The sequence below is a fragment of the Primulina eburnea genome, chromosome 6 (assembly GCF_022965805.1).
Source record: "Primulina eburnea isolate SZY01 chromosome 6, ASM2296580v1, whole genome shotgun sequence".
Lineage (NCBI taxonomy): Eukaryota > Viridiplantae > Streptophyta > Magnoliopsida > Lamiales > Gesneriaceae > Primulina > Primulina eburnea.
The window spans coordinates 36,050,763-36,068,693 of record NC_133106.1 but is presented as its reverse complement, the minus strand read 5'-3'; the positions used below and the strand labels follow the sequence as shown (position 1 = coordinate 36,068,693).

Here is a 17,931-nt window from a genome sequence, read left to right as displayed (position 1 = left end):
AAAAAATTGGAGATGAAATTAAAAGTCTTAGATGTAATAAAACAAGAGCGTTGATAAACTCAATTGTATTCAACAAGAGAAATTTAAGAACCGAAAAGCAACTAAGAAGTAAAGAATGAAAGAATCATTTCGAACTTCTCAAAATGGACAAAGATGGATAAGATTAATAATTATATATGTATGAAAAAAGAAATCTAGATTATTTTACTTTTAACAGAGTAACGGTTGATTTGGTCACTTGACAGTTGACTCAAGTCACAAAATCGAACCCAAATGAACTCTGGTTAATTTTTTATACCATCTTTTAGAATTTGAAATTTTATGGAGTCGAAATGCATAGAATGGATCATCCATCATACATTCATCTCAACGAATCCTCTTGCCTTCGATTTGTAAAAAACAAGAAAACCAATTACTCCACCATGGTCCATAAAGGTTTTTTTTTTAAAATTTTAAAAAAGGCTTACTTCTCTCAACAATATACACGTGTATCCTCCACAGGTGCCGCCTGTATCAGTTGACAAAACAAAATTATGGATAAACATCCATGCAGAGAGTCCATCGTAACCATCTTACTGCTAAATTCGATCGCGGGTTTCTCCATTACCCGTTTGCTTTGCTTCAAAATGTTGGCAGTTTTCGAGCGTACCATCGGCAACCCTCCAAAAGAATTGAGTCTTCCTTTTGACGGAAGAAACAGCTGTTTGAACTGCTCCCCACGAGAAATGGCAGAAACTTTTCGTTCTTGGAGATCTGATGCCACTTTCTACAACCTTTCTAATGAAAATTTCTTGGCTTTGTCGCATGAAAATGAAAATCCAGTTCAACCCAGGTATGAAACCTTTTCGACAGCGGCAGCTACATTTGGCGCTGATTTTTACGTTATTTTTACAGATCAATTGTAGTGATAGATGAGATATCCTGCCTGTTTTCTGGGGCTTTGTTCAATACTCGTGATTTGAGACGTCATTACGGGCTTGCGAGACAAGCTACGGAAACCATGGTTATAGTTGAAGCCTACAAAGTATTGCGGGATCGTGCTCCTTATCCAGCCGATCAAGTTGTCAAACAACTCCATGGAAGTTTTGCTTTCATTTTGTTTGATTCCAAAGACTCCACTCTTTTTCTTGCCAGGGTTTGTGTCGTCTTCAAATATTTGTTTGAGATCAGCAACAAATTATCATAATTACTCAAATTATGATGGCCAACTTTTTTGCAGGATGGTGATGGACGCGTGCAATTTCATTGGGGAACTGCAACGGATGGATCCTTAGTATGCACTGACGATCCAAATGTCATCTCTGTTGCCTGTGGAAATTGCTACACTCCCTTCCCTCCAGGTAAAATTTGGTGCTTTCTACTGTTTCCATGAACTGAAGTAAAAATCTTGATCTACTATATTTGTAGCCCGGTCGGTCCCGTTTGTTTGGACTTTAAAAAATGTGCATGGAAATCCAAGTTTACGAAATTTTGCAGGCTGCTTCTTCATAAACAAGAGCGGGCTAATGAGTTTTGATCATCCACTTCATAAGGTGGTAGGTATCCCTCAAGTAGATAATCATGGACATATCAATGCTGTCATTTTTCAAGTAGACCTCTTTACCAGACTTCACAGCATCCCCCGCACCGGCAGCTCAACGAATTGGGCTGGTGCCGCTATCTTTGACGGCTAGTAATGACGCTTTCTTTTCTCAATTCACACTAATCAATCAAACCACACAACCCATAGAGTAATTGGGGTGTTTCGTTTTCTTGAAAAGATATGTACATTCGGTCTACTCGTATTTGACGAATAAAGCCACTGGGTCTGAACTCTGAAGTATTGTATTTAAACGATCACCTTCGATTCTGCATCGCGAAGATTTTTTTTTTTTCTGTTCTGTAGTTCGTGCCTCGGTGCCACGTTAGTTTTGATGGGAACTGGCAATTAGTGTATTTTGGAATATGAAATTTATATTTTAAAAGTAAAAATTGGAAAAAGTATTTTTATTTACAAAATGCAATTGGATATCTGCTTGTCACTGCTAGACCCGTCCCTAGTAACTCATTGCCAGTATAGTGTACTGAAGCTTACAAATGGTGAATATATCGTCATTCATAAAAAAAACTAATGATCAACAAAGTCGAAATCCAGGCCAAATTTATCATTTCAATGAAGTTGACCATTATATAAGACCGTTGATTATCATCTCTTCGACAAACAGGCACAAACAAAAGTCCCATAAATTTATACAAACGTGAATATATATATGGTCTTCAAGCTCAAAACAGGAGAAGACACAAGAGAATGCAGCAGAATGGAAAAATGGTAACCCTGTTCAAAGATTTATCAGCCTGTATCTAGTAAATTCTGCTCATTCTCATAAAGATTATGCGAAGGGAGGTGCTGTAGCCACTGGCCGATGGCCTAGGATTGATGGTGTCCGCTTCTTGTTCAGATTTGGAAAAAGAGTCCCCTGCCGTATAAAGGGATCATGGTTTTCTCAGAAATTTCGGCCTCGCAAACGGGGGCATTGGGGGAGCTCATTTGGGGCGGGGGATACGCTCTGGGAATTAAACCATTTGTATATGCTGGGCCAGCAGTAGAGGTAGCCACAGAGCGTTACTACCGGTTCACGAGCAAAATCCAAGCATATGCTGCCATCGAAACAAACAGAAATATTTTCAGGTCCCCATTCTTGCACAAAGTACTGCTGAAACGCCATCCGCGGAGTTTTCGTAGTTCTTTATAGCTCTGGATTCTTCAGACTCTGCAAAGAAACGAGCCGTCTTGGTGAAAAAACTAAAAAATTTCAACTTCGCACGAAATTTATTAGTGGAAAATTGTTTTACTAGAATAATGATGATTCTCAAAGGTGATAAAATTGAGAAGATATACAAAGGAAACCTATTATCTTTGCATCTCAAGCACAAATCTTTACATAACAACTAATTCCAAGGTAAATGAATGGAAATTTTCTTCCATAATCCCGAACAAGTATCCATACATTAATTTACACATTCAGCGTGATTTGTTTCCGATCTAAACCCAGTGAAAATTTCCTACACCGACCTAAATGATGGGCCAAGCTGATGCACAACTCTGCTCGGAGCTTAAGATCCATAATACCGCAGTAATCTCTTCCCCAACAATATTATGCAGCCAAAGAATTTGACAGTGATTATGTACACACACACACACACACACTCGTTAGTTCCAACTTCAAACTACTGATCTTTACTAAAATACTCTCCCAAAAAAATCACACAAGAAACAAAAAGTTGATAAAATCCCGAATTTTGTTTTGATAAATTAACGTAAAACAATCCAAGAACAAATCAACTTCTTATACAAACCAACCAAGATGGAAAAAAGAAGGGATAATTCCAATCACTGAAAGTAAAGAGAACAAAATATGGAGACCAATTTAAAAAATCAGAAATTATCGGTCACAAAGAGTTGGCAGCTGGGTTTATACCTGATATTTTTATTCAAGTATGCATGGATGTGATATTATTGTTCATCTATCTTTTTTGAAACAATTATAATATTTTAACTATATTTTGTTGGTAAATTTTAATCCATTTGAAGTATGACACCATATAATTATATAAACTTATCAATGATATTAGCTATTTAATTATATAATTATTGTGAGAAAATAAAAATTGATTATTGTTATATAGTTATATAATCATATTTTATTCAACTAAAGATATATGATAAAAATTGTCACACTTCACTTATCGGTCCATCATGTACTAGATGAAAACGAATATTGTGCTGGTGTCTTTTGACTAGATTTTCAATTAATATTTTGAATTTCATAATTTTTCCATGAGATCTATATTTTTCAGAACGAATAGTAATTTTTTTTTAAATAAATAAAATGTTATTTAATATTTTTTTCTATCAATGGGCTGAAACACGAAAGTTAAACCCAAAAATGAATTGGACTCGGACTAGCTCGTATTTACTTGTACCGGTACAGTTGGGACTTGGGAGTCGGCCCAGCCCAAAATATTTGCGAGGCATCTGGTATTATATAAGCAGATTCGCGGTTCACCGCCAAAATCACTACTAGTTCGATCATATTCAAATATTAGTAGCCGAAACAACTGCAGCAGCGATCGTGCGTGGAAGAATCAAAGCCTAAAAGATTCGCAATGTCAGCAGAAAAAGGGATCTCCAAACGAGTGTTGGAGTCGAATAATCTGAAACGAAAGCGAGTCATAGTCGACGATGATTTTGATGCCGCTATCTCCAGGTTGGCTTCTGTTTTCCGATTATTGTTATTATCGTGTTTTAACAAATTCCGTGAAACGATGTAATTTTTATATGGAAATCAAGTGATATCAAAGGAATTTTGAGTGCTCTTCAGCATATCAAGGAGAAGGCGCAAAAGGATGGTCAGAAGAAGAATGAGGAGACGATTTCGAGGCGAGACTCTGCATATCTCTTTAGATCTAACAATTTATTCATGTCTGTGCATTGATTCTATGATATGGTTAGAATACGTTGAAACGTATAACAAAGAAGTTGTTCTTTATTGTTCGTTGTTAGCTATTTTTAGATCTCAAATTTTGGCGTATTTGGATCTCTGTACGTGTAGAAGAATGTTCGAAAACTATCGTGATTCTAGATTTCTGTAGTTTTTTTTTTTTTGAGTTGGATTTCTGTAGTTAATAGGGGAATAATTTAGATAATTATCTATGCAAATAGAACGACAATCAGGTTGCTAACGTAGAAACGTTTACCAGGTCCTTACCATCATGTGTTGTTCAGAAATCTCACTGATAAAGGAGTGTTGGTATCTATTTCTATTTACCCTGAATGCATGTGCAAGTTATCTGAATCATAGCATGTTAGTTCGCAAGAATGTGTATGCATATCGAACAATTTTTGGGTAACATAGATGGACAGCATACATAAGCAGCTTACATGAATTTAAATAATTTATTCACTGTTGATAATGCGGGGAGAGTGTGCGTGCATCACAGAAAAAATAAGGTCAAATTTATGCTCATGGCTTTTGTTTTCTCATTTTTTTCTTGACATAAATAGCTTCAAATCAGAGTTGTGTTGATCTATCAGAGAAATAAAACCTGCTTAATCATGAGCGATCACGTTCTTATGCCTATCACACAATTGGTGAAATGCTAGGTCACCTTGGCCATAAGAATCTCCAAAATTTCAAGCCTGTTCATGACCTTATATGTGATTTTCTTGACAGTGTGTCTTCAGAGATCAAGTCAAGTTTGGATGAATTGAAATCAAAGCTTGAGAAAGAAAGGTGATAGCACTTTTGTGAACATATAGTTATCTTACTCTTGCCTGTCATTAGCTCTGGGTCACTTCTTCAACCATTTCTGACATTATCAGGCAAAACTTTGCAAAGACACTCTACAAGAACTCGAAAGAGGTGACACACTGGGAAATGAAAAGGACTTTTCTGAGTGCTTTAAGATCATTTCGCTTTCCATGCTTCAATTTGAATGCATGTATTTCTTGGATCCTTGCAGTGTGAGAATCTACTGAAGAACGAGACAGCTAAGTTTCAAGAAACTTTTGAGAAGTTCTGCAAGGAGAAAGCTATGCATCTGCAGGCCTTGAAAGGTACTTCCAATGCGTATTCATCTGTGAACATAAAAAGAGTAACTGATTTGTGTTATGCTTGGGTATTGACAGATGTGATCTCCAAGTATGAAGAAGAGAAGGAACGATTATTCATACGATATGAACAACTAAGTGAGAGATCTTTTATAATATTCTATTTAGTATTTCCTACTGCACAACTACATGCATAAGGAGAAATTAAAATAAGATAACATTTTCTTGAATGCTCTCAGGAAAGAAGGAGAAGAATATGTTAAATGAACATGAGAAATCAAGCGCTGCAAGAATAGGCCAACTGGAGGAGTCATTGAAGAAGAAGAAGCAGGTGACATATTCCTTTTGCTTTGTCATCTATATCCATATATGAAAATAAAAGAACAACAATAACTTCTTTGACACGTTTCATGTGCATAATGATGTAACAGTGCTGTCATTGTTATGGTAACATGTTACGATCAATAGTACAAGAATGATTTGTAAGTCGCTGTAGGATGAAGTTTAATTGAACATCTGTGTTATTTTGCAGGATGATAAAACATTCAGCATGCTAAGGAAGACTCTGGGCTCTTTTCTGGGTAATACTTCAGACGAGGACTTCCCTCCTGATGACTGAAAGTTGCTCTTCCGATCATTGGTCTGTCCTGTCCTTTTGAAATATGACACTTCCACTGATGCTTTAATAACAACACATCTTGTGAATTTCCGTAAGTTCTTTAAACTAGTTATTTTGGCACAAGATTAAATTTCATTTTGATCGACAATTTTTAAAGTCAAACCAGAAAAGTTATTTCTCTCTTGACGTTCAATTACACAAAAGGGTGATGCATCTAAAAATTCTAAACTACACCATGAGCAATTTGCCTTGCTAGTTGCAACTTGCAACATAGTCAATCTGTGAGTTTAATTGTGATATAAATGTATGTAAGTCAGTTTGGGTAATTTAAAATTTAAATCACTTTTCCTGGTCTTCGAACAAAGTCAAAGGAGGCAAAAGAAAAAAAAAAGAGTTAGGCCCCCCATCCTAAGTTCTTAACCGGTGAGTAGTTGAACTTACAAGACAACATTCAACGGTTCTCAGCCCACCTTTTTTTGTGAATATAAAAGAGTTGCAATAATGTCATTATATTACGTGAGCACTAACTCTGCGAAAACGCCCCCCGAACCAAACCTTCATTAATTGTAATGTATTCAAGATTCTACAACTTGCATCATATATATATCAATTGGTTTTCAGAAAGATCAACGTTCTGTAAAAGCTAAATTCAACTAGATTTGAAATGAGCAGTGATACATCTTAATTTTTTTTTTAATGATGATTGGCAATTTTTTTTTAAATATATAAAATGAATTCAATCAGTTTCTTACAATCCTAAAACTATAATTTAAAAATTGACACCTCTCACTATCGGGTCTTCGCGCCACGGTTGATTAGCTAATTTCTGCTTACCCATTAAATTATTTCAAATAAAAAAATGGCAAAACGTGCATGTCACCTATTGGATACGTAAGCTTAAATATGAATTCAAGGCATGCCTTTCTCAGGATCAAGCATTTTTACCCTTGTAAGTGCAAGTCAAATTCCAAAAATTATAAGAATAAAGGCATCATCACGTTTCTATTTTATTATATTATATAATAACATTATTTTATGCCCTTTTTATTAGGTTACCTAGAATATAAGGACCCCTCCAGGATTTTCAAAAAGACAAACTTCACCTCCCAACTTATTAGCCTTTCCTAACTCACAATTTTCCATCTTAATTCTAACCCTCTTTGCCAAAATATTTCAACTTTAAATATCTTTACACTCTTCTAGTTTTAGTTCACGAACTTTTCATTTCGTTAAAAATTTAAGCTGCATATTCATATAATCGATGGGTTTAGATTATAAAGGCAGAATCCCCATGTTTGTGCTGAGGCTTGTGGCCTTGGCTTCCACACTTACTGCAACATTGATCATGGTCACAAGCCATGACTCGGCTGAATTTTTTAGCATCAAATTCGAAGCCGATTACAAGAAATCACCGGCTTTCAAGTAAGTAAATTTCACTTGCACAGTTTTATAGAATATTATCGAATAATCTCTTTGTTTGAAGTGGGAATGGAGAATCGAGTTTTCTATGAGATCATTAAAAAATGGACGTTTTATAGTGACATTTGATATTTTAACTACCTCTTTGTTTGAATTGGGAACAGAGAATCGTGTTTAAATTTTCTATCAGATTATTCAACAATGGATGTTTGATCACAACATTTGATATTTGTGCAGCTACTTTGTAATAATGAATGCAATAGCATGTGGCTACACCTTTATACTATCCTTTCTCCCTGCTAAGACTTCTTACGGCCACTTTGTCTTGGTTCTCGATTTGGTAAGCTTAGTTTATTAATATTTTCTTATTTTTTTGTGTTATAATAAAAGAGAAAAGGGTCTTATTTTTGTTCCATAATTAAATGTTTCTGCTATTTTATTTTTGCACATATACATGTATGATACTTAAAATTTTCTTTTTTCCGTTCTGTGAGCATTGTTTCACCAGCATCTCTGTTAGTTTGGCAATGTAAAAATATTTTTGTTGTGGGAGAACTCAGGCAGACCTTGCTATCTAAACTTGCAGATCATGGTTCGAAAATTAGTTGACCTACGGTATGGATTGGATGTGATAAAACCCACGTAAATTAAAAATAATTATCTATTTTGCGATTGTAAAAATATATGGCTTTGAAAAGTTTTATTTGTCCCCATTTTGGTTTATAGGTTATGACACTATTGCTGGTTTCTAGCATATCGGCATGTTTGGCTATAGGCCAAGTGGGGAAGAATGGAAATAGCAATGCTGGTTGGCTACCAATTTGCGGCCAAGTTCCTAAATTTTGTGACCATGTTACGGCTGCTCTTATTGCTGGCTTTGTGGCCTCAACTATTTATCTTATCATAGTTATTTACTCTCTTCATAATCTCATTAATTTACTCACTCTCAAGTCATAGATTCATTCGTTCGGAAGCTTCTTCATTTTAATTTAATCACGCAGATTTCTTTTTGTCCTTAATTATTTGTGAATTATAACATGTATGTTGTGAGTTTATACGTTCAACCATATGTTATGTACAATTGTAAGGTGGGAATATAACTATCTATCCTCTATATAAATAATACTATATTGAGTTGGAGATCATAAGAAGCATCTATATATAATATTGGTGATGAGAAAAAATTGTAATTTTTCCAATTAGGAAGTAAAATTTATTGTAATATTGTCCTTGTGATGAGTCCACTTAAAAATTTGTATGTATACACAATCTCGCTGATATATAAGAATTTGCAACGGTTGTAAATCATATGTTTTTTTTTTATTATTTTTAGTGGTGTTGGTCAATAGTATATTAATTTGAAATTTTTTGAATTTAATAATTTTTTTTATCAAAAAATTGACGTGACAACATATATCGTTAGCATTATGGTGAAATACGATTAAAATCGAAAAAAAAGTATATGCATAGAGTAAGACTGAATTTATGATACGATGATAAAACAAACGTGTAAACGTAATTTTCTGTTGCAATTTATATGTACTTGCCTGTACGCGTGCCTTTGAAATATTTACCAACGAAAATTGATATAAACAGACCGCTAAAAATCAAATGAAAACTCATCCGTGTATAATCTGCGAAGTTAGGTCTGATATATCGATCCAATGCACAGAAATTTATCCCAAGCCATCATTTTCCACGCACACATCGACAATACTGCATGCCTTAGTTTCTTACAAATCAACATACAAACACAGAGCACACTTAAACTAATCTACACACATTATCATAAATTATTCAAAGCTTCAAAATATTGTACCCCTAATGTTACATATACTTATAAAATTTCTTTCTAGATGTACGGACAAGAAGTGTAACACCACGTTGGAACAAAAGATCAGAACAGAGCCACACAGAAACTGATATTTTTTAGGCACATACATTGCCAGAGAATGCTTCCACAAGCCTAGGATAGATCTTGCTCAGCATAATCTTGAATCCAGTTGAGCTTCCTTCCCAATTTTCTTGTTCAGTTTCCCTGATCCTGAATGGATAACCTACTGGAGCTCCTTCCATATATGCCTTACAAGCCAATAAAATACTGTTGCCATGTCGACTGAAGTGTTCTTCGACAAATCCCTCAAAATGCTGTTAGAAAATTCAACAGATTGAGTTCAAGATTCAAGATTCATACACAAGGCTCTACATGATAGATTAATAATATACCTTAGGTGGCTTGCGTAGTATGTATAACATGGATGTGCAGCTGACAAGAAAAGCATTTTCATTATAGTTAAGGGAGTTTTTTTCGCCCTCGGCTTTCCCTATCTGAGAATCATACCCCGTCTCATTGAAATAAGGCTTTTCGTTGAGCACCAGGGCCTGGAGAGAGAGGAGGACTTGAAGTATTGTGGAGGATCCTGGATTCCAAATTTCGGTATCCGAACCTTTCCATGTATTGAGAAGACTCAGACAAACTTTTCCTGATTCGTATAAGTTGGGATTGATCCGAAGTCCACCAGAGTTATAGCGCACCATCTGCATAAATATGGACTTTATTAGTAGTACAACTTCACTCAGATGTGCAGAATTTAAAAGAACAACTTACGGGTGGTTCGTTGGGATATTGTGGAGGTAGGTGGACATCAAAAAAGAATAATCCATCATGATATGGTGTCCCAGCAGTCCCAACAACTGCTGCTCTAAGCAAGTCTATTCTATCCTCATACACGCGTACATAAACCGTTTCTGTCAAGAACATAGAAAAGCCATATTTCAAAGTTTCTCGTATCTTGGATGATAGGACGACTGATTTTCCAAAAAATGTAACATTAAAAATATATATTCAGATATGTAAATCCAACAATAATGTGGGACTTCTCACCTGGAAGATTTTTTTCTAGAATGTTCCATTCTTGGTGAACCTTCTTCAGCCAACCTCTTTTCATCTGTACGTCAGAACAAATAAAACTGAACCAGGAGTTGCACAAGAGAGCTGGTTTAATCAACTTAGATTTCTTTCTTTTACCTGGGAACACTGAAGGCCCGTCCCAGATGCATTGACAAACTGGTGTTCCAAGCAACCACTTACAATATCAAACTGCTTAAAAAGTATTGGATGCTTGCTGCAAGATGGTAATGTAGTATCATCACTTGATTCTTTACTTTCTTCTGAAGTGATTGTTTGATGTGTCTTCGAGTCATCTACCATCAGAAGTCGTCCACCGACATCCATATTGCAAAGTTCCAAGGCATCCTCGCCCTTGGGTTTCCCATGATTTATCGCATCCATAGATGTGCCTCTATATGCGCCAACTAATGCTGTACTTAGAGACTGAAATAGGCTTGAAGTAATACTAGTGCAAACACTAAGAGCAGCTTCAGAAAAGGAAATTGAGCCAGAGTCCTTTGCATTGTCGTGATCAAAACCTAGCACATCCTGGCAGGTATGTTTAGTTTAGCACTTATAAATATCTAACAGAGCTACAGCACAAAGAACAGATCCAGTAAAAGTAATTTTTTTAAAAAAAATTATGCATAATTTTTCTAAAACGACATATTTTTCCATCATGCCGGCATGCCCCTCTCCTAAACTGCTCAATCCGTGCCTGTCAGAGATTATGAGGATCACAGGTCATCTTTGCCCAAGTGCCGGTGATCGATTCTTTTAGAGTTTTCGTAAGGAGTAGCAGGTTATTTAGCTTAACTGCAGCAGGTTTTGCGTTCTTGAAAGTGTAAGATAGTACAAATTCATGGAACATACATAAAGGGTGAGAGTATGTTGGTGCTAACTTTATTTTTTGGCCTAACAATTGGTCGTCTTTCACTTGAATAACCTCATTAGGTTGCAGAACATTTTCACCGCTGTGCATAAGAGCAGAAGTCATCCCTTCGCACTTATCAACCTGATAGATATCATATGGGGCAACCTGTTATGATGTTGAATATTGAATTAGTACTTTAAGAAAAGTACAAATATGAATTTTTGAATTTAATACCGAAGCTGCAGAATTTTAGCAACTAAGGGTCGAGAATGCATACCTTACTTATGGTACCTGTAGCCCATTTTACTTCAATCTCTCCATTTCTTAAAGCAATTATAATCCCGATGCGAGATAAGAAATTATTTCTGAGATATTCAGTCTGATCGCTGCCATTTTCAAGGTCAGAGTTTGCCAACGAACTGCAATCTGTGAAAACATCAACAAACCTGCCCTTCCTAAAAACTGCCTCACCTGGACTGTACGCATAACCTGGATGCTCGATCAATTCATAAGCACTCACAATCTCTTCCACCTGCATTTTGTCATCAAAATTTTCATTCACAGAGGACATGCACCATTTCACCTTTACCATTCGTTCTTTACAATCCACACATCTGACAATACCAAATTTTTTGTTTTCAGGAGGCTGCAAATCAACTGTTCTCTTTTCCAGCACAAATGAATCGGGCAAAAAATCATGGAGATCTAGAATATTGACTGGGCGTAGTGTACATGAATCACGTCCTAGTGATTGGCTGCCATCCTGCCACTGGACATCAACCATAGTCTTTGTCTTCACAATAACAGCAGTCTTAGTCTCGCTTGGTGTTTCAGATTTCTGACTTCCTTCAACCAGCTGAGACGTGTATAAGCTTGGCAAACTCTGCTCATTTGGAAGAACACACCAATCACCAAGTTTCCAATTTCCATAGGGGAAACATGGGAAAAACGATAAATCTTTTGAATTTTGTAAACGATGCGGAGCAGGACATTTCTCACCGTTGATGCCAACACAATCAAGCCAATCAACGTACACGAGTCCAGCATCAACTTTGCAGATGGTTCCTAGATCTCGTTTACCCCTTCTATCACCGCACAACCAATTAGTTGACTTAGATAGAGAAGACTCCACCTGAACTCTTTGTCCGGGATAGAAAGGATACTGGGGATCTTCAACTAAATCTGGAGATAAGGAAATAATCATCTCTGGGCCGTTGGCGAAGAATTGGCTCTTTCTACCATCGTCAAATAAGACAATCACATTGTCGACTATCTTTTCGACTTTGCCGAGCCACATTCCGTGAACCACAAAGTCGTTAACTGAAATGGGGCGTATTTTCTGGAGTTTTTCAGAACTGATACTATGAATTTTGCTTCCACAAATGCTCTCCAAGTCCACGATCATGTCCATATCGATGACCTTTCCTATTTGTCCTGACGGGTCAGATGCCATGCAAACTATGTCCCCGTGCAGGTATCGGGGCTCAAACAACAGATAATCGTCAATCTTTTCTATGGTTTCCTCAAGACTAGAAAATATAGAACGGGCCTGCCCTCCATATAAGGATTCAAGGTCGTCCTGATAATCAGAACTGCTAGTTTCGCTGTAGCTATCAAAATCATTGAGTAGAGAATCCATGGTACTGTTTCTTGATAGACAGATGCTGCCAGCCACAAAGATAATATCGACTATAGACAGATTCTTGCAGGTTACCTCGACGGTTTATCTCTGCTTGTAATCCATCTACTTATAATTTCTCCAGAGATGGAGATGAAATGCCAAAGGAGATTTGCCCCCGAAGGGAATCAAAGAAAGTCTTTTCAAAACTCTGGTTCCCAACGGAGATTGTACAAAAAAGTATCACAAAGTTCCACCAACAGATACAGCCAAATAAACAAAAGAAATCCAAATTCAGCAATCAAAACAATTGGAGTTCAATCTCATGAGTACTGGAAATTTCTTATTGCCCTCCTCAACTATTGCTGCAAACTGGCACGGCCTAGCTGTAGGAACTTCAAATTAAGCAAAGGAGTTTACGCATTGTAAGAGAATATATACAGTTGAATGGCAACTATTGCTGCAAACTGGCATGGCCTAGCTGGAGGAACTTCAAATTAACCAAAGGAGTTTCCGCTGAACTATTGTAAGAGAATATATACAGTTGAATGGCTTGAAGAAAGTTCTTCTTTCTGAAGCCGAGAAAGAAATGCCGAAGGAGATTTGAGTGTACCCAATTCTCAGTAAGCTCCAGTCTACGCCAAAGAAGTGAGATTTGCCTCTCAAACAAGAAAATGAAAAGTTCATGTTACATCAATTAAGAAATGGACAATAGCAGAAATCTGATTTTATTGTCTGCAGTAAGACACTGGATATCTTGGCTTGTTGAGTAAACATTCTTGTCAACCAGTATGTTTCGCATGGCGAGATAAGCATAACATGAAACCTGCATGTGCACCACATAATAAAGTAGATAATGTAAGCAAAGAACCACTCAATGCACTTTCAATCTACGCAATTTCCGCTTTGTTCTCCATAAACAAGCATTTAAGTACTAAAGCTATTAGAAGATAAATCCATGAAACAACAGGTAAAACAAAATTGGCATAACTAAAATCTCTACAAATGGAAGTGATAAGCATCACAGCGATGAATTCACTGGAAAGATGATGAGGGACTACTTTGAAATTCTCTATATTATTCTGATCGAGTATAGAAACGAAAGATCCATCATTTCAAACGAATTGAAACCAATACAATTGACATAAATAAAAGTTTCACTACCATCTATCAACAGGGTATTATAATTCAAATAAAATCCTTGACAACTTTCATTATCTTGTCTGTATATTGAATAATACTAAAAAATAACACATGCATCCGCATTTTAATAATGAATAGAAGAACATCAGGATCTTCACGTTCAATCCTAGACGAAAATCCTCATGGAAAACATGAAAAGAAATGACATTCCAAAGAAAATAACAACCAAAGATTTAAATACTAATAATAAGAAATGAAAATAAAAGTAAAACTCAATTTGATCAAAAAAGCTTACCCGTTTACCATTTTACTGAAGGAAACAATTGAACCCGAAAGAAGAACGCTACCAAATGTAGTCAGACAATACTAAATCAGAAACCTCCTCCTCCAAAAGCTGTCAGAATCCAAGAAAATGGAACACTGGCCACCGCCCATATAATTTTCTCCCACTTTGTTTAGTTGTTTAGCATTATCTTGCCAATTTACCCGCAATTTCTTGGCCAGAGTCCACAGTAAAAAAAAGAAGAAGAAAAAAGAAAAACAAAGACAAAAGCAGATGATGAATAAATGTTTTCAACGTCAAAAAAAGGAAAAAAGAACTCGAGGGAATTTAGAGATGCCAACAAGACACCCTCCAAATTCCCTCTATCAATCCATTTGTGCAGTTCTCAAACATGGAAAAAGATGATTTTTTCACTCTATCCTTGAAGAAAAAACAGTTGTTCTCCGCTTATTTATTTCTTCCGTGTGTTGTGATCATCTCAGTGTGTTGTGTAACGGTCGTTCGGGGACCGGTAATTAATCCAATGGGATCTTGTCGGATACAAGGAATATACCACATAATATCACGCTACAAAATTTACAAATCTATGCGTTTTAGTATTTTATTATAATTTTAATTATATCAAATCAATAAATAGATTAAAAAATATATCAACTTTCAAATTTAAAAATAAATGTATAAATTTTAGAAATTTTTTAATATCAAAAGTAATCAATAAATAACATTTAGCTCCCTTTATGATTTTTTTTTCCAGAACAAAAATTATATTAACGAATATATAAAACCAAAAATTTTAGAGTCTACTTCACGAAAGAAAAAAAAGTTAGCTAAAAAGTAAAAATAAATTTAAAATAAACTTTTATTTAAAAAGTAGGCACTTAGTGCGGTCAACTCTAAGTTCTTTCTCAACATTTTTACCCTAATTTTTTATATTTCACACTTATTTCTAGTTCTGACTTCCCTCCCATCTTAGTAAACACAGCATTTTTTTGCAATAAATTTAATCTAAGCAGATGCTTGCGACTAAATAAATAAAAATGCCGTGCTTACTAAAAAAAATTATATAAATTGTTCAATTAGGTGGTATTAGCCAATGTTTTCCTAATGGTAAGGGTATATATTTTAAAATAGCGGTTTAGTCTGTCGATTCGATTGGAATAATGTTATATTATATAAAATAATAATATAATATAGTAAATTATATATTTTAAATGTGTATATAAATAACGAAATTATATATATAAGAAATAAGTAAATTATAAAAAGAATGTGAACCGGTTTTTAACCGTGCATAATCTGTCCGACCAATTTTTTACTGGTTTTAACCGGCAAAATGGTTTATGTGTGTCGTCAGTCTCGAGCCGTGACCGGTTTTCAGTCGAATCGATCTCATCGTGCCGGTCTTGTCTAGTTCTGAAACCAATTCTATTAGGGATGATTCGTCATCCCTCACTTAACGAAAAGAGTAACAATTTGCTGACATAATTTTTTTCTAACCAACTATGCAATCTAAAATTTTCAATGTTTGATGTACCACTTACAGAAAGTTATGTTAAAATCATTATTCGTATCAAATTGTTTTTCTCTTGTTGGGAAGCCACTGACCACTATAATGGAAAAGAAGAAGTTTCAAACGTGTTGGGCATGAGTCGATGGACTGTGTGAAGTTTGAGCTCAAAGTTCCAGTTTAAATCTCACAAAAAAAAAAAAAAAATCTTCGTTTGAGTCTGTCTTCAGTCTTCTGGTAGATTACAAGGTGTGTGTGATATTTGTAAACTACTGCACATATCCGACGTATACCTAGTGGAAAAAAATGAAAAAGAAGATTTGAACGTGATTGTTTACATAGAATAAATCACAGTATGAAGCACTATTCTAGTTGGAAATACCACATTAGCAAGTGCATGTAGTTTACTAACTGAAAATGACATACATAGGTCTTGATGTTACATTTTGATGCAATAAAAACACTATTTTCCGCTTTCTGGCCCTTTTAGATTGTCATCTTATTTAGTGGATTACAAAGGAGATTCAACACTTGCCTTTTAGGATTTCAATCGGCTGTTTCGACAAAGTGAATTATCACAGCATAAACTTGGGATCTGCTTGCTTTTCAACTGAGCACTTTCTTTATCCATTTCTGAACCGTCCAAATATTTGGGATATATATATTGTCACACTTGGAACAATAACTACTCCTACCTACTATGCAAAGACGGTGGCAAACCTAAGAATTCAGCTGTTTTTAATGTATAGAATTGAAAATATGTCACACTAAAAAGGCAGCACTTGAGTCCACCTTGTTGGAAGTTGGAAAACTGCATGAGAGAATATTTAGGCATGCTTTTTAAAGTAAATGAGACTATAATTTTGGTGCGGTCTCTAGTTTTTTTAACACCGGTCTCTAGTTTTTTTCAACACTGGTCTCTAGTTTTTTTAAAGTAATGGAAACAGTAAAGATTCCAATCATGAAGAGCACGAAAACCATGCCACCCCAGTATTAAAATGGTTTTCTTGTTTGATTCTTCTATACTGTGATATATGATGGATGTATCAGATATTTTTGGTTAACAATCTGTATTCTAAAATGATAAAATTTATATGAAACAAACAAAGCATATCGCATATCTTTGGAGATGATTCCCTTTGATGCAGTGACATGCTCATCTTTTTCGACCCTTTCTTTTTATGTTGGCTGATGGCAAAGATGGTGGACCATTAGGGGAGGCCTATTTTTTAAAAAAATAGAATAAATGAACATGACGTATTGATGCTTGTAACACATCAATAGCCAAAATCAAATTTAAATGTTTTTGACTCGATTCATTCGTTTTATTCCAGGGAAAATATCAACAATGCACAGGCCAATACACAACCCAAAAAGGTCCAATTTTTTTAAGGCTGCTTTATGTAATGGAGAATAAAAGTTAAGAGTGGAGAAACTATTAATATGACACGGAATTCCATAATAGCATCACGGAGTTTCAAAAAAGGCTCCTCAAAATGCTTCAGAAAAGTTATTTGCACGTATTCTGGGCTCTGTAGAAGCGAGATGGTGCTCCGTTAATGTACAAAACGAGTAAAATTACACACGGGACTCCAAAATTGGAGAGAATGAGACAATGGCAAACATCACATTGATTTGAAAATTTGTTCATAGTGTCACAACTCTCGACCTTAATAATTAATATTTAAGTGGAGAGAGAGAGAGACCAAATTTCTCATTAGAAAAACCAACACAGATGCCTGAACACCGTCCATTGCTTTTCAGTGCAGATGTAGATTTGGATGTTTAGATGAGGAACACTTGTTTCCACTTGCCAGATATCGCATCCATAGCTGCTTGCAAGAAGTTCGTCTGGAGAGTAAAAAATTACGTGTTTATCGATGAAGGTAAAAACTTAATAATGAATTGCCTGTGATAAATAACCGAACAATAAACAGCCATGAGAATTCCCAAGTACGGCCTAGAAAATAAAGTGATTTGAAAAAGAA

The 17,931-nt window shown here is 35.5% G+C and overlaps 4 protein-coding genes and 1 long non-coding RNA gene across 5 annotated transcripts; 3 read left to right on the top strand and 2 right to left on the bottom strand.

The window, feature by feature from the left end:
• Positions 1-216: 216 nt before the first annotated feature.
• LOC140834813 (stem-specific protein TSJT1-like) lies at positions 217-1,853 on the top strand. Its single transcript, XM_073199956.1, has 4 exons — positions 217-832; positions 895-1,135; positions 1,220-1,340; positions 1,477-1,853. Exons 1-4 carry the CDS (start codon positions 534-536, stop codon positions 1,671-1,673), a joined length of 858 nt encoding a protein of 285 aa, XP_073056057.1. The 5' UTR covers positions 217-533; the 3' UTR covers positions 1,674-1,853.
• A 278-nt stretch (positions 1,854-2,131) lies between these two features.
• Positions 2,132-3,417, bottom strand: LOC140834823 (uncharacterized). The gene is made up of 2 exons (XR_012118761.1): positions 2,988-3,417; positions 2,132-2,741 (listed from the first exon to the last, which is right to left on the bottom strand). It is a non-coding gene; the product is annotated as an uncharacterized lncRNA (long non-coding RNA).
• Positions 3,418-4,079: 662 nt separating this feature from the next.
• Positions 4,080-6,835, top strand: LOC140834816 (uncharacterized). The gene is made up of 8 exons (XM_073199960.1): positions 4,080-4,247; positions 4,331-4,420; positions 5,214-5,273; positions 5,363-5,402; positions 5,503-5,596; positions 5,669-5,728; positions 5,830-5,921; positions 6,123-6,835. The coding sequence occupies exons 1-8, from the start codon at positions 4,147-4,149 to the stop codon at positions 6,207-6,209; spliced, it is 624 nt and encodes a 207-aa protein (XP_073056061.1). The 5' UTR covers positions 4,080-4,146; the 3' UTR covers positions 6,210-6,835.
• Positions 6,836-7,201: 366 nt separating this feature from the next.
• LOC140834819 (CASP-like protein 1C1) lies at positions 7,202-8,714 on the top strand. Its single transcript, XM_073199965.1, has 3 exons — positions 7,202-7,631; positions 7,866-7,968; positions 8,355-8,714. Exons 1-3 carry the CDS (start codon positions 7,471-7,473, stop codon positions 8,583-8,585), a joined length of 495 nt encoding a protein of 164 aa, XP_073056066.1. The 5' UTR covers positions 7,202-7,470; the 3' UTR covers positions 8,586-8,714.
• Positions 8,715-9,388: 674 nt separating this feature from the next.
• LOC140834820 (probable ubiquitin-conjugating enzyme E2 24) lies at positions 9,389-14,940 on the bottom strand. The gene is made up of 8 exons (XM_073199966.1): positions 14,449-14,940; positions 11,670-13,836; positions 11,417-11,557; positions 10,657-11,067; positions 10,513-10,576; positions 10,237-10,376; positions 9,855-10,166; positions 9,389-9,776 (listed from the first exon to the last, which is right to left on the bottom strand). The coding sequence occupies exons 2-8, from the start codon at positions 13,029-13,031 to the stop codon at positions 9,558-9,560; spliced, it is 2,649 nt and encodes an 882-aa protein (XP_073056067.1). The 5' UTR covers positions 13,032-13,836; positions 14,449-14,940; the 3' UTR covers positions 9,389-9,557.
• Positions 14,941-17,931: the final 2,991 nt, after the last annotated feature.

Excerpts from the sequence above, each read along its gene's own strand:
- LOC140834816 (XM_073199960.1), top strand. The coding sequence starts at position 4,147 with ATGTCAGCAGAAAAAGGGATCTCCAAACGAGTGTTGGAGTCGAATAAT. Across the intron at positions 4,421-5,213 it reads AATGAGGAGACGATTTCGAG|TGTGTCTTCAGAGATCAAGT; the intron begins GCGAGACTCTGC and ends TTTTCTTGACAG. Across the intron at positions 5,274-5,362 it reads TCAAAGCTTGAGAAAGAAAG|GCAAAACTTTGCAAAGACAC; the intron begins GTGATAGCACTT and ends TGACATTATCAG.
- LOC140834813 (XM_073199956.1), top strand. The coding sequence starts at position 534 with ATGGATAAACATCCATGCAGAGAGTCCATCGTAACCATCTTACTGCTA. Across the intron at positions 833-894 it reads GAAAATCCAGTTCAACCCAG|ATCAATTGTAGTGATAGATG; the intron begins GTATGAAACCTT and ends TTATTTTTACAG. Across the intron at positions 1,341-1,476 it reads CTACACTCCCTTCCCTCCAG|GCTGCTTCTTCATAAACAAG; the intron begins GTAAAATTTGGT and ends GAAATTTTGCAG.
- LOC140834820 (XM_073199966.1), bottom strand. The coding sequence starts at position 13,031 with ATGGATTCTCTACTCAATGATTTTGATAGCTACAGCGAAACTAGCAGT. Across the intron at positions 10,167-10,236 it reads AATATCCCAACGAACCACCC|ATGGTGCGCTATAACTCTGG; the intron begins GTAAGTTGTTCT and ends ATATTTATGCAG. Across the intron at positions 9,777-9,854 it reads TACTACGCAAGCCACCTAAG|CATTTTGAGGGATTTGTCGA; the intron begins GTATATTATTAA and ends ATTTTCTAACAG.
- LOC140834819 (XM_073199965.1), top strand. The coding sequence starts at position 7,471 with ATGGGTTTAGATTATAAAGGCAGAATCCCCATGTTTGTGCTGAGGCTT. Across the intron at positions 7,632-7,865 it reads AAGAAATCACCGGCTTTCAA|CTACTTTGTAATAATGAATG; the intron begins GTAAGTAAATTT and ends ATATTTGTGCAG. Across the intron at positions 7,969-8,354 it reads TTGTCTTGGTTCTCGATTTG|GTTATGACACTATTGCTGGT; the intron begins GTAAGCTTAGTT and ends TTTGGTTTATAG.